This window comes from Trachemys scripta, chromosome 6, assembly GCF_013100865.1.
Source record: "Trachemys scripta elegans isolate TJP31775 chromosome 6, CAS_Tse_1.0, whole genome shotgun sequence".
Classification (NCBI taxonomy): domain Eukaryota; kingdom Metazoa; phylum Chordata; order Testudines; family Emydidae; genus Trachemys; species Trachemys scripta.
In genome coordinates this window covers 43,183,388-43,196,085 of record NC_048303.1, presented here as the reverse complement: position 1 = coordinate 43,196,085, position 12,698 = coordinate 43,183,388, and the positions used below count along the sequence as shown (strand labels likewise).

The 12,698-nt window shown below is 43.6% G+C and overlaps 1 protein-coding gene across 2 annotated transcripts in view; it reads left to right on the top strand.

Moving 5' to 3' along the window:
* Nucleotides 1-12,698, top strand: part of IQGAP2 (IQ motif containing GTPase activating protein 2) — a 238,682-nt gene that overhangs the window by 153,723 nt on the left and 72,261 nt on the right. For both annotated transcript variants that reach the window (XM_034774640.1, XM_034774641.1), the window contains 4 exons: nucleotides 4,988-5,151; nucleotides 5,796-5,956; nucleotides 9,201-9,325; nucleotides 11,435-11,598. In XM_034774640.1, coding sequence (XP_034630531.1) covers nucleotides 4,988-5,151; nucleotides 5,796-5,956; nucleotides 9,201-9,325; nucleotides 11,435-11,598 — 614 coding nt within the window. The remainder of the gene's footprint in view (nucleotides 1-4,987; nucleotides 5,152-5,795; nucleotides 5,957-9,200; nucleotides 9,326-11,434; nucleotides 11,599-12,698) is intronic.

The window sequence follows — 12,698 nt, the reverse complement described above, 5'->3', positions numbered from 1 at the left end:
CTCAAACGATGACTTTACAAGTTTTTTTTCCTCACTGGGATTTTGGTTTTTTTTTTTTTTTTTTAATTTATTTTTTTTAAATTCAAGTCTGACTTCAGAGTGCTTAACTCTTCCCTGGAGAATATGTTAGGTTTCCTTCAGGATAGCCTCAACCAGGTTTGTGACCATCAACTCCTTCAAAGTTGTAACTGGTGCAGTTAGGGGGACTGTAAGGGTACTGTACGAGAGTAGTTCGATTGTACTTAAATCGAATATGTGGAATCGATATTACAAAGTCGAACGTGTGTATCCACACTAAGGACAGTAATTCGACTTTGTGAGTCCACACTAACGGGGCAAGCGTCGACATTGGAAGCGGTGCACTGTGGGCAGCTATCCCACAGTTCCCACGGTCCGCGCTGCCCATTGGAATTCTGGGTTGAGCCCCCAATGCCTGCTGGGGAAAAAAATGTCAAGGGTGGTTTTGGGTAACTGTCGTCATCCAACCGTCACTCCCGCCCTCCCTCCCTGAAAGCGCCGGCGGGCAATCAGTTCGTGCACTTTTCTGGTGCGTGACAGCGCGGATGCCACAGCACTGCGAGCATGGAGCCCGCTGTGACCATCGCTACAGTTATGGCCGTTGTCAACACCTCGCACCTTATCCACCTTTTCCAAAGGCAGATGCTGAGAAATCGTGCGAGGAGGCTACAGCAGCGTGGTGAGGACATGAAGTCTGAGAGTGGCACAGACCTCTCACAAAGCACAGGACCCCGCGCCGTGAACATCATGGTGGCAATGGGTCATGTTGATGCTGTGGAACAGCGATTCTGGGCCCGGGAAACAAGCACGGACTGGTGGGACTGCATAGTGCTGAAGGTCTGGGATGAATCGCAGTGGCTGTGAAACTTTCATATGCGGAAGGGAACTTCCCTGGAATTTTGTGAGTTGCTGTCCCCTGCCCTGAAGCGCAAGGACACCCGGATGCGAGCAGCCCTGACTGTCCAGAAGCGAGTGGCCATAGCCCTCTGGAAGCTTGCAATGCCAGACAGCTACCAGTCAGTCGCGAATCACTTTGGTGTCAGCAAATCTATTGTGGGGGTTGCTGTGATGCAAGTAGCCAACGCAATCGTTGAGCTACTGCTGTCAAAGGTAGTGACCCTTGGAAACGTCCAGGTCATCATAGATGGCTTCGCCGCGATGGGATTCCCAAACTGCGGTGGGGCTATAGATGGAACTCACATCCCTATCCTGGGACCGGACCACCAGGCCAGCCAGTACATTAACTGAAAGGGCTACTTTTCCATGGTGCTGCAAGCACTGGTGGACCATAGGGGACGTTTTACAAACATCAACGTAGGCTGGCAGGCCAAGGTTCATGATGCTCGTGTTTTCAGGAACTCTGGTCTGTTTAGACGGCTGCAGGAAGGTATTTACTTCCCGGACCAGAAAATAACTGTTGGGGATGTGGAGATAGTGATCCTCGGGGACCTATAGTGATCCTCGGGGAGCCAGCCTACCCGCTAATGCCCTGGCTCATGAAGCCCTATACATGCGCCCTGGACACTGAAAAAGAACTCTTCAACTACCGTCTGAGCAAGTGCAGAATGGTGGTGGAGTGTGCTTTTGGACGTCTCAAGGGGAGATGGAGAAGCTTACTGACTCGCTCTGATCTCAGCGAAACCAGTATCCCCATTGTTAGCACAGCTTACTGTGTGCTCCACAATCTCTGTGAGAGCAAGGGGGAGACCTTTATGGCGGGGTGGTAGGTTGAGGCGAATAGCCTGGCTGCTGATTACACCCAGCCAGACAGCCATACGATTAGAAGAGCCCAGCAGGACGCGCTGTGCATTCAGGAGGCTTTGAAAGCTAAGTTCCTCAGTAAGCAGGGTAACCTCTTGGGACTTTGGGTGAGGGGGGTATGGGAGTTTGTGGCGGGGGAGGGCGGTTAGAGAGAGACTGCAGCGGGGCTCTGTCCTCCTGCCTCCGGTCCTGCAGAACATCCACAAGGCGCCGGAGCGTGTCCGTTTGCTCCCTCATTAGTCCAAGCAGCGTTTGAGTCGCCTGCTGGTCTTCCTGCTGCCACCTCTCCTCCCGTTCACTGTGTGCTCGCTGGTATTGCGACATGTTCTCCCTCCACTGGGTCTGCTGGCCCGCATCGGCTCGGGAGCAGCCCATAAGTTCTGAGAACATGTCGTCCCGTGTCCTTTTCTTTCTCCGCCTAATCTGCGCCAGCCTCTGCGAGGGGGATGCCAGGGTAGGTCGGGAGACAGTTGCAGCTGTGGGATGGGAAAAAGGGAGTGAATTCCTCACAAAGATAATTTTTTGTGACCCATGAACACAGTCTTTCTCTGTGAGCAAGACCATGCACAGCACCTATCACATGCGCACTCAGGACAAGGTCGAATTTTCGGCCTTCGCATTCAGTGCCTGGGGTCTTGGAGTGGAGATCAGACAAGTGGAGCAGGACAGCAGAATTCGGGTAGCAGGCTGACATGATAAGCTGTAGACTTTTGGCTGCTTGACCGGCAAGCATGACCTCTGCCCTGTCTCACCTCCTCGTGGCTGTCCCCAGGAAAGATCCCTGTATGCTGCCCCTCTCCCACCTCCACCGCGTGGCAGTAAACCGCCGGTGACAGTTCTGTAAAGGAACAGGCAAGCAGTCCCAATAGTAACATTCCCCTAATTCTAAGCAGGTCACCATGAGCGACATCACTCTGCTGAGAATTTCTGAGACCGAGAAAGAACGCATGCTGTGTGAACGCCAGCAAAAACCAGGGCCGTATGCCGCCATGCTCTGCAAGGCAATGATCCCAGAGTACTTGATAGCCTGGTGAGGAAAAGTTTCCTACCACGGAGGACACAATAAGGCCGCTTTCCCCAGGAATCTCATGCAAAGGCTTTCCAATTACCTCCAGGAGAGCTTCGTGGAGATGTCCCATGAGGATTTCAGCTCTATTCCCGGACATATAGACCTTCTTTTCCAGTAGCTGCACTGGCAAAGACTAAAAAGTAGAGCGCCTAGGGCAAACAAATCATGAAAAACCCATTGTTAATATTCCTGTTCTGTTCAAAATAAATGTTTACGTGTTTAAAACACTTACCGACTGATCCTTCCCCTGATTCAGGGTGTGGGTTAACGCCTGGGGACGGTTGCTAGGGGATCTCTGTGAGGGTGATGAAGAGATCCTGGCTGTCTGGGAAATCAGCGTTGTAAGTGCTGTCGACTGCCTCGTCGTCCTCTTCACCTTCCTCATCTTCCCCGTCCGCTAACATCTCCGAGGAAGCGGCCGTCGACAATATCCCATCCTCAGAGTACACGGTCAGTGGTGGGGTAGTGGTGGCGGCCGCACCTAGAATGGAATGCAGTGCCTCGTAGAAACAGCATGTCTGGGGCTGGGATCCGGAGCGTCCGTTTGACTCTTTGGTCTTCTGGTACGCTTGTCTCAGCTCCTTGATTTTTCACGCAGCACTGCGTTGCACCCCGGCTGTATCCTCTCTCTGTCATGGCTTTTGAGATCTTCTCGTAGATCTTCGCATTCCGTCTTTTCGATCGAGAGCACGGACTCATCACCCCACACAGCAATCAGATCCAAGACTTCCAGATCAGTCCATGCTGGAGCCCTCTTTCTATTCTGAGATCGCATGGTCACCTCTGCTGGAGATCTCTGCATCGTTGCCAGTGCTGCTGAGCTCGCCACGATGTCCAAACAGGAAATGAGATTCAAACTGCCCAGACAGGAAGAGGAATTCAAATTTCCCCGGGGCTTTTCCTGTGTGGCTGGTCAGAGCATCCGAGCTCGGACTGCTGTCCAGAGCGTCAGAGTGGTGCACTGTGGGATAGCTCCCGGAGCTATTAGCGTCGATTTCCATCCACACCTACTCTAATTCGACATGGCCATGTCGAATTTAGCGCTACTCCCCTCGTTGAGGTGGAGTACAGAAATCGAATTTAAGAGACCTCTATGTCGAACTAAATAGCTTCGTTGTGTGGACGGGTGCAGGGTTAATTCGATTTAACGCTACTAAATTCGACATAACCTCCTAGTGTAGACCAGGCCTAAGTTACTGTAATTGCAGTTTCTTTCACCTACAAGATGAGATCTAGCACTCTTGGGCATCATCTGTTGTGTTGTCCTCGGTGTGTGTGTTAACCCACAGTTTTTTTTATTTTAGAGGCTAGTTCTGAGCTCACTCAGGGATATACTTCACCCATATTGAAGGGGGAGGACTACAGTAAATGTCACTAACAGTTTTCCTTATTTAACAGTCTTTTAGATTGGCTTTCCCCAAAGTAATTTAATACCATTTTAGTTAGCAGTGCTTGCAGTGGCTATTGAAATTCAGTTATGTTTCCTTATGAAAAAAAATTAGACAAGTGCACATAAAAGGGGAGAGAATAGCAAAGGATAAGATGCAGCTTCTGTTTGTTTTACTCAGTTTAGCTGATGGAAAATTCCAGTCACAACAAGTGAGCCACTGTGGAACTTGACAAACTTTTTACCAGGCTATTAAGGCATTGCTCTTAGCTTATCTTGTTGGTCACATTGGTGCCTCAAGTGTAGACTTGTCCTTCCTACCTGTGTTGGACTCTTACTAGAAGGGGGAAAATGGGAATACAATGGAGGTAGAAGAAATAAAACCGAGAAAGAAAGTAACATAGGTTGACATTCTAGGGTCAACCTATTGGTCAAACTCAATAGAGAGGACATGGCAATCCCTGGACTAGTCAAGTCATCTTTCAGGTCTAATGCATTGATCATGGACTTATGTTAAGCTGTTGACTTCCACATGCTTTTTGAGCAGAAATCATTTTTGCAAGAATGTGAAGTAGTTTCAGTGTGTTTAAAAATGCATCTCTTGCAGGTATACAGCTATAGCTTTCTTGAGGAATGGTAGCATATGATGTAATGTTGGGATACTATTTGCCTACACAACATCAATATTTAAAAAAAAAAAAAAAAGGCAGATGACAAAAAAATTGATAAGATTTTTTTCCTACTTCCCCCAGAACTTGTAGCAGTTGACCATATCAATACTGCAATTCGTAACTGTGATGCTAATAAAACATTGGTTGCACTGATGAAACCAGAGGCCCAGTTGCCTGTCGTTCACCCATTTGCTGCTGCTGTCTATCAGACTGAACTGTTCAACCTTCAGCAACAGAATGCTGTGGTAAGAGTGAAAAACTTACGAATTGCTGTTCAATAGTGTGCAGTCAAGCCATAAAGGATCAGGAACACTGATGCATTGTCATTTGTTGCAGTTTTGTTACTTAGAACTATCAGACCATTTATCATACCAGATTCTTCTAATTCCTGCCTTGAGGTGTATTATATTAAAATCCAGGAATATTAATGCAAGTGCTTGCCTATTCAGATTGTTTTCTTGACTGATTTAGCCCATGCTAACTTTTGTACTGCAACAAAGTGACTGACCTTCACTGTTTTTGCTGTTGCATACACTATCTCTCATCTTAAGGTTGACTGTGTTTTATGGAGAGTCATCAGCCAGACTGGGGGGAGTCCACATTTTGATTAAAATTAGACTAGGCTTGACTGGAAGGACTGTATTATGTGGGACAATCAAAGAAAAGGCTGAGGAAAGGGAGGCTATATAATGAATGCCTAGTGATTTAGTTCTACCACTCACAGTACAGTAAGCTGACATTTCTATAGCGATGACATTTTCTCCTCCTATTTTTAATATTTGTTTTAAATCAAATCCATGCCTCCCTCCTTTTGGCATCTAGACTTTAATTAAAACTGGTTACCCCTACTTGTTTAGCTTCATGACTGACGTATTCTATGTTCCTATAGAGATATTTGGCACATGATGAACTGTCTATTGCTGTGGAAATGTTGTCAGCTGTTGTGTTACTAAACCAGGCCTTGGGAAGCAAAGACATCCTGGCAATAAAGAGTCATCTCAGAAATCCATCCGTTGGCTTCAATAATCTGGAAGACGAAAACTTTCAACGGTAAAAGTTCATTTTGTCTTGTCCAAATGAGCAACAAAGACTTCTGCAAAGGGATGAGTGGGCGATTATCAGCTATTTTTCCAGAGTTGTGAGATGAAGTTGAAAAGGCTACAAGCTAAACATTTGCACAATATTAACAGGAGAGTTTATTAGGGCTGCTCAGCTGTAATGCTCCATCTGCAAAAACATAAGCCATCAAACATCACTGAATGTTTGAGGATACAGAGGTCGGGGGGGTGGGATGTTCTTGGAAGCTAAACATCATGAGCTGAGAGGCGTTGCTGTTTTGGGAATGGATAGTTGGAAGCCGCTAGTCACTAGTGTCTTACTGAATTTTTGAGAGAAGACCTGAGAATGAATATTGTGTGTGTAATGTAAAGTAAGGCTATCCTAACAGACCTGTCTTGCTTAAGAATGGTAGAAGCCTATGTGGTAAAAACCCTATTTGCTAAATAGCTGGGCACAACATGGTAGTGTAGATACATGTTCCATTCAAGTTGTAAATTCAAACTCGAGATTAGTAGCTTTTGTTTGGTGTTTGATTTTTGTCACAGCTGTGTACCACCTTGTGTTCTGATCCTGTCATATCTCACATGCAAAGGACAGTCAGGCTGAATCAGTACTTGTATAGGAGACCTCCAATGAACACTAACAGTGCTACAGTAAGGAGTCAAGTATCAGAGGGGTAGCCGTGTTAGTCTGACTTGCATCTGAAGAAGTGAGGTTCTTACCCACGAAAGCTTATGCTCCCAATACTTCTGTTAGTCTCAAAGGTGCCACAGGACCCTCTGTTGCTTTTTACAGTAAGGAGTGTTGGTGAGGCATTAGGTAATACTTTTTTCACCACAGTTGTGCTTGATGGAATTCCCTGGGCACTGCAGCTGGACATGCTGCTGCTAGATGAGTTGCAAGAGAAATCCTGACCATTGAAGATAGCTCAAAAAGAAGTTATGGGCATGATATAGAAATTACTGGATGAAATTCTGTGGCCTCTGTTTTGCAGATCAGACTAGAGGATCCTAATGCTCCCTTTTGGCCCTAAAAATCTATAATTTCATGGCATTTTTAAAAAGAATGGGGTCTGGTTCTTCCAGGCTACAGAACCTATACTTGCAAGGGGCTCTGAGTTGAAAAGGGTACCTCAGAGTAACAAAAAAAAATTGTGCATAAATCCTACTAGCAATGAGTAGAGCACTGCTCTCTCCTTCATGGACAGGGCTGCTGCCAGCGGTTAGATAGAAATTTTGTCCTGGACTTGGTGTGTTGCAGAGCTGCCTAAGAGGTCTGTCTATTTCAGGGACACCTTCAAAATTTCTGCCTGTAGTGTCATGTATCTCTCACTAACAACCCCTCCTTGGTATTGTATTGGCTGTTGGGGATGACCCAAAGGAGAAAGGTATGGAGTCTGCGTTGAATGTCCTCCCTCGCAGCCCACCAAACCCCCAGGATCTTTTTTCTCCTTGGCAAAGGTAGGAGAGAATAGGGCTCCCTCTCCCTGCGGCCAAAAGCAAGACATTAATGTTTTGAGGGCAGGGGAGGAGAATTACATAAGTGGATGCTGCAGAATGGGGAAGAGAAATTAAGGGCCCCACATGAGCAGGTTATTGGAGAAACATTAGGTGTGCTCGGAACAGCCTTGGCAAAACTTAATGAGTTATCCCTGAACTCCTTGCCAAATTCCACTTCTGATAATTACACTCTACCTACCTTATATACTCCCTGCAGTCTTAGTTGGATGAGGTGTGCTTCACTTACAGTTCTAAGATGCGTAGCACTGCTACAAGCTGTTAAAACACTCAACAAGTGGAAGAATTTCTCTGATGGACTAAGTTGGTGGGAAACCTGCGGCCCGTCAGGGTAATCTGCTGGCAGGTCGTGAGACAGTTCGTTTACATTGACCGTCCACCTGTAGCTGCTAGTGGCTGTGGTTCGCCGTTCCTGGGTAATGGGAGCTGTGGGGAGTGGAGCGGGCCGCAGGGACGTGCTGGCAGCTGCTTGTAAACAAAAATCCAGCCAGCGGATTACCCTGATGGGCCACAGGTTGCCCACCACTGGACTAAGTGCTTTGGGATGATTGACTATGAAATGTTAAATTGTACATATCTGATATTTAACTTTATGATGTGATTTTTTTTTTAAAAGACTACACCTCCTTAGTATATTTGACTATAGTGTAATTAAAAAACAAGCAAACAAAAGGAATCGTGGCTGTTGCCATGAATTAATATAAACTTTTAATGTCAAAGAACATCTCTGTAATTTCTTGGAAGATGTTTCGGTCTTCTCTTAAAATCATTATTTACTTGACACACTGCATATCCTTGGAATGTTTTTATATCTATTAGTAGTGTGGAGCTACTGTAAGGAACGTGCTTTGGGGTGACATGATATGGGATTATTTCAGATCAGAATATGAGCTCACAGTGTGGCACTGTGGCCAAAAGAGCTAATGCAATCTTTGGCTGTATAAACAAGAGAATGTCAAGTAGGGGTTGAAAGATTTTTACTTCCGTATTTGGCACTGGTGCGACCACTGCTGGAATACTGTATCTAGTTTTGGTGCCCATGATTCAAGGGTTTGGAGAGGGTTCAGAGAGAACCTGGAGAGGGGTCAGAGAAGAGACTGGACAATGATTAAAGGATTAGAGAACATGCTTTGTAGTGATAGACTTAAAGAGCTCAGTCTCTTTAGTTAAACAAAGAGAAGATTATGGGGTGACTTGATTACAAAGTATCTACATAGGGAACAAATATTTAATAATGGGCATATACCACAATCCAGTGGTTGGAAGTTGAAGCTAAGCAAATTCAAACTGCAAATAAGGCATAAATTTTTGACAGGAAGGGTAATTAACCATTGGAACAATTTACCAAGGGTTGCGATGGATTTTCCATCACTGACCGTTTTTACATCAAGATTGGGTGCTTTTAGAAAAGCTCTGCTCTAGGAATTATTGTGGGGAAGTTTTGTGGCCTCTGATATACAGGTCAGACCAATGATCACAGTGGTCCTCTCTGCCCTTGGAATCTGAGTCTCTGAAATGTACGTGTAGAGCCAAGTAAGGCAGCTTGCATGCTGCCTGTTTACATGGTGCCTGGCTGCAAACACTTATAATAAAGTTTTTCACTTTCATGTGCACTAAATTCATCCAGTAAGAAAAAAATAATGAAATACATACAGTAAATGATGGACAATACATTTAATGACTCTTTATGATGATTTATATTTTATATCTTCCTACAGTTATGCTGACACACTCTTGTCTATTAAGTCAGAGGCTTCATCTCAAGGACAAGATTATTTAAGCTGGAATGATGTCCAGAATTGTATTGACATGGTTAATATGCAAATTCAAGAAGAAAATGACAGTAAGTAACTCTGACTTTGTCAGAGGCAGAGGTTACTGTGGTCCCTGGAGCACTTGATGGAGGTTTATAGAGTGCCGGCTTGCCACATAGAGATGCTTTTTATTTTTAGTGGTAAAATTGCAATTAGCCAAAAACAAAAACCACTAATTGTTTTCCTAATATTTTCAGTATGAAATTGTGGTAGCTGCAATTAAAAATGAGAACAGATGTGTATCAGACACCATAATAAAATGTGGTGCTATAAATATAATTGAGTTTCTATTTCGTAGTAGGAAATAGAGATTTGTATTTTGTCCTATAAAAAAGATTTTTGCTTTTTTTCCTAAGTAGATTTGGAATTAGTAATTCCTGTTCCCCAGCATAGCATCTTGATGATAATTCTAGAGAGGAGGACTAAAACAGTTATCATTTTAAACAAAATTGAGCGAAGACTGAATGCCCCTGCTAAGTGTTGACTTGAGAGAAGGGAGCATTCAATGCAGTAGTTACTGGCATTACTCCTTTAAATCCTTTTTCACCTCTCTGAAATCCTCTTGGTATTTCCTGATTCGCTGAAAGGGTCCCTGACTACATCACTTCTCTGACATCACAAATGCCATAGTTCTAGCGGAGGCAATAAGACTTCTATTCATCTGTATTCATATTGGGCCAATAATTCTGGTACTTAATCAGTGAATTCCCAAAATGAGATTAAGTTAAGTACAAGAAGAGTTTCAGATGGGAGGGGGGAAAGGTGGTAGCGGTTGGCATTTTACACACTTTCTGTGTTGAATATCCCTCACATAATCCTTACTGGAGGCAGTCAGTACATAACTGTGTCAAAAGCAATTCTTTTCCTGCTCTCCTTTAAAAAGTCCATCAAACTTGAGGTGCTCAGTGTCTCAAACTTGGACCTCATGTTAGCAGCTTTAGTCCTAATGAATAGTAGCGGTTTTCAGATTGCATTGGTCTACTATTGCCCCCTGGCAAGAGGCAGCTGTGCTTGGAACTGTACATAGTACCAACAGAGCGTTCTGAAACGTGCTGCATCTAAATCGCCCTGCTTCCCAGTGCACAGAAATTCCCTTTCATCACTGGTAGTGCCCCCATGGTTGTCATAAAAAACCCAGGTTACATCCACCTGAGAAATAGCCAGTCTCCTAAGAGGTTATGGCCTTGTGAGGTCACATAACTATGACCTCACCAGTTCAGTTTTATATACACACTATGGAAAAACCTCAACAGATCCCAGGCAGCCACCAACTGGAATGCACACTGTCACAGGTGATGGCAAAGCAATCCGCAAGAATTTTTATACTCACTCACAGACTTGGTGTAGCAGGGTTCTATGCCTTCAGGACAGTGTGTTTCAGTGCTTTCTGTTAACTAGGGTCATAATTTCTAAACTGAGTTGTCAAAGATAGCTACCTAAATACATTTAAAAAAAAAAAATCAGACCACTTTTCTCAGAACTGCTGCATACCCCATAGTTCGGTGAATTCAGTGGGAGCTATGGGTGTGCAGCAGTTTTCAAAATTAAGGTATTTTTCCTTTAGGCAGCCAAGTTTGAGAATTTTGACTTGCATGCACGTTCCAGATAAATTGTTCCGTGATGTTAAAGTGGTGATGTTGATGACTTGAAAAGATATTATAATCTCCATAAGTTCAGAGGTCAGAATATGTATGTCTATTAGAAAAATTAATGTTAAATTATTTGGAATGGTCAGACATGAAAATCACTTCAGAATGATTACTTGAGCACTGCAACGTAAACAAGCCCAGACCTTTACACTCAGGTGTTGAATCAGTTTGTTTGAAGAGATGTATATGGATCATCCTACTGTAGAACAAAATGGGGAAACTTTTCCTTTATAGAAAAGGATATGGGTTTTTTTTTAAATCAGATTCAGTTAAACAATTGGCTGTCAGAGAAGGAAAAATCTGGTCTCACTGGCTGGCTTGGCATGAACTGCCAATATCTGAGAAGAAAGACTTTAGAATTTGCTGCTGCTACTTACCGTAACTTGATGTTCACACTTACTCATTTATGACACTATCCTTTTTTGAATAAACCTGATATGTGGCTGGGCTTTTTCTGTTAAATGTTAATTTCCCTTTTTTCTTTCTTAGGAATTGTTGCGATTAGCTACATTAATGAAGCTATTGACCAAGGCAATCCTGAGAAAACTCTAGAAACACTGCTGTTGCCTACGGTCAAATTGCACGATGTGAACCCAACAAATGCAAGGCATTATCAAGATGTTCTGCACTATGCCAAAGTGCAGAAATGCAAGGTAGAATCTCAATTGACTCATTGATACTTGTCAGTTTATTAATTGCCAAACCTGAATGCATGTTCCCCAACACCACCACACTATATTTGCAGTGGTTGTGGTGTCTGTGTCTCTCTCCTGTGCCAATTAAAATGTTATCTGAGCATCAAGTAATTCCACCTCCCTCTGAAACTTTTAGTGTGAATGGGAGCTGGGAAGGATAAAATCAGTTGTGCATGCTTGTCATTGTGCATGTGATGTCCTAGTTTAGCTAATCCTGTCATGGTCACTTCAAATATTCAAGAATGTGATATTTATGCCATAATTGTGCTGAAGCCGTTATCTGAGCTGAGCAGGAGATCTGGCCTCTTGTTTCTGGGATTAGGGATGGATGGGTATTTCACAGCTAGAAGGAAAGCTGGGGCTTTTGTCACTAATGGGAGGTTTGAAGCATTGACAGTTTTCAAAAGAAATTCCTGGAAATTACTCCTTCCTGAATACTCGCATTGCTTAAAAGTAAACTTGGGTTTTTGATGGTCTTTATGATCCCTTTAACTTTGATACCATCCTTTTTTGTTGTTGTTTGGTCATAATATTGCAGCTTGTTGATTATCTTTCTGATATGCTACTTAGGGTAAACCATCTTAGCAGGATACAAATGTCGGCTTCCATATAAAGCTGTGCCTTGGCTAGCATCAGAGTTTTAGGAATTGTAAACAGATGAGCATAACTGCTTTCAGAATGTAATTGAACACAAGATTAACTATAGCTTTTGGCAAAGTGTTTAAAATGTATTCTCAAGTATTCTATGTCTAACAATCACGTTGTACATTCCTAAGCTAAATTATGGGCGCTTTCGCTGCATGGTACTTATTTATATATGCTGCTATAAACTATTCTCTGGTCATCTGCAGTAACTACAATGAGGGGAGGGCTTAACATTTTATGGAAGCTATATTGGCTTTTGAAGTAAACCTTTCACTTTTCCCAATTCTTATAAATTATGGTGGTACTCTGATTAAAAACAAACTTCATCATAGTTCAGGACAAGAAATTTTAAAGAGTATTCAGCTTGAAACTTAGTCAGCTTAAAACTACATTCAGTGCCTTTTTCAAGTACT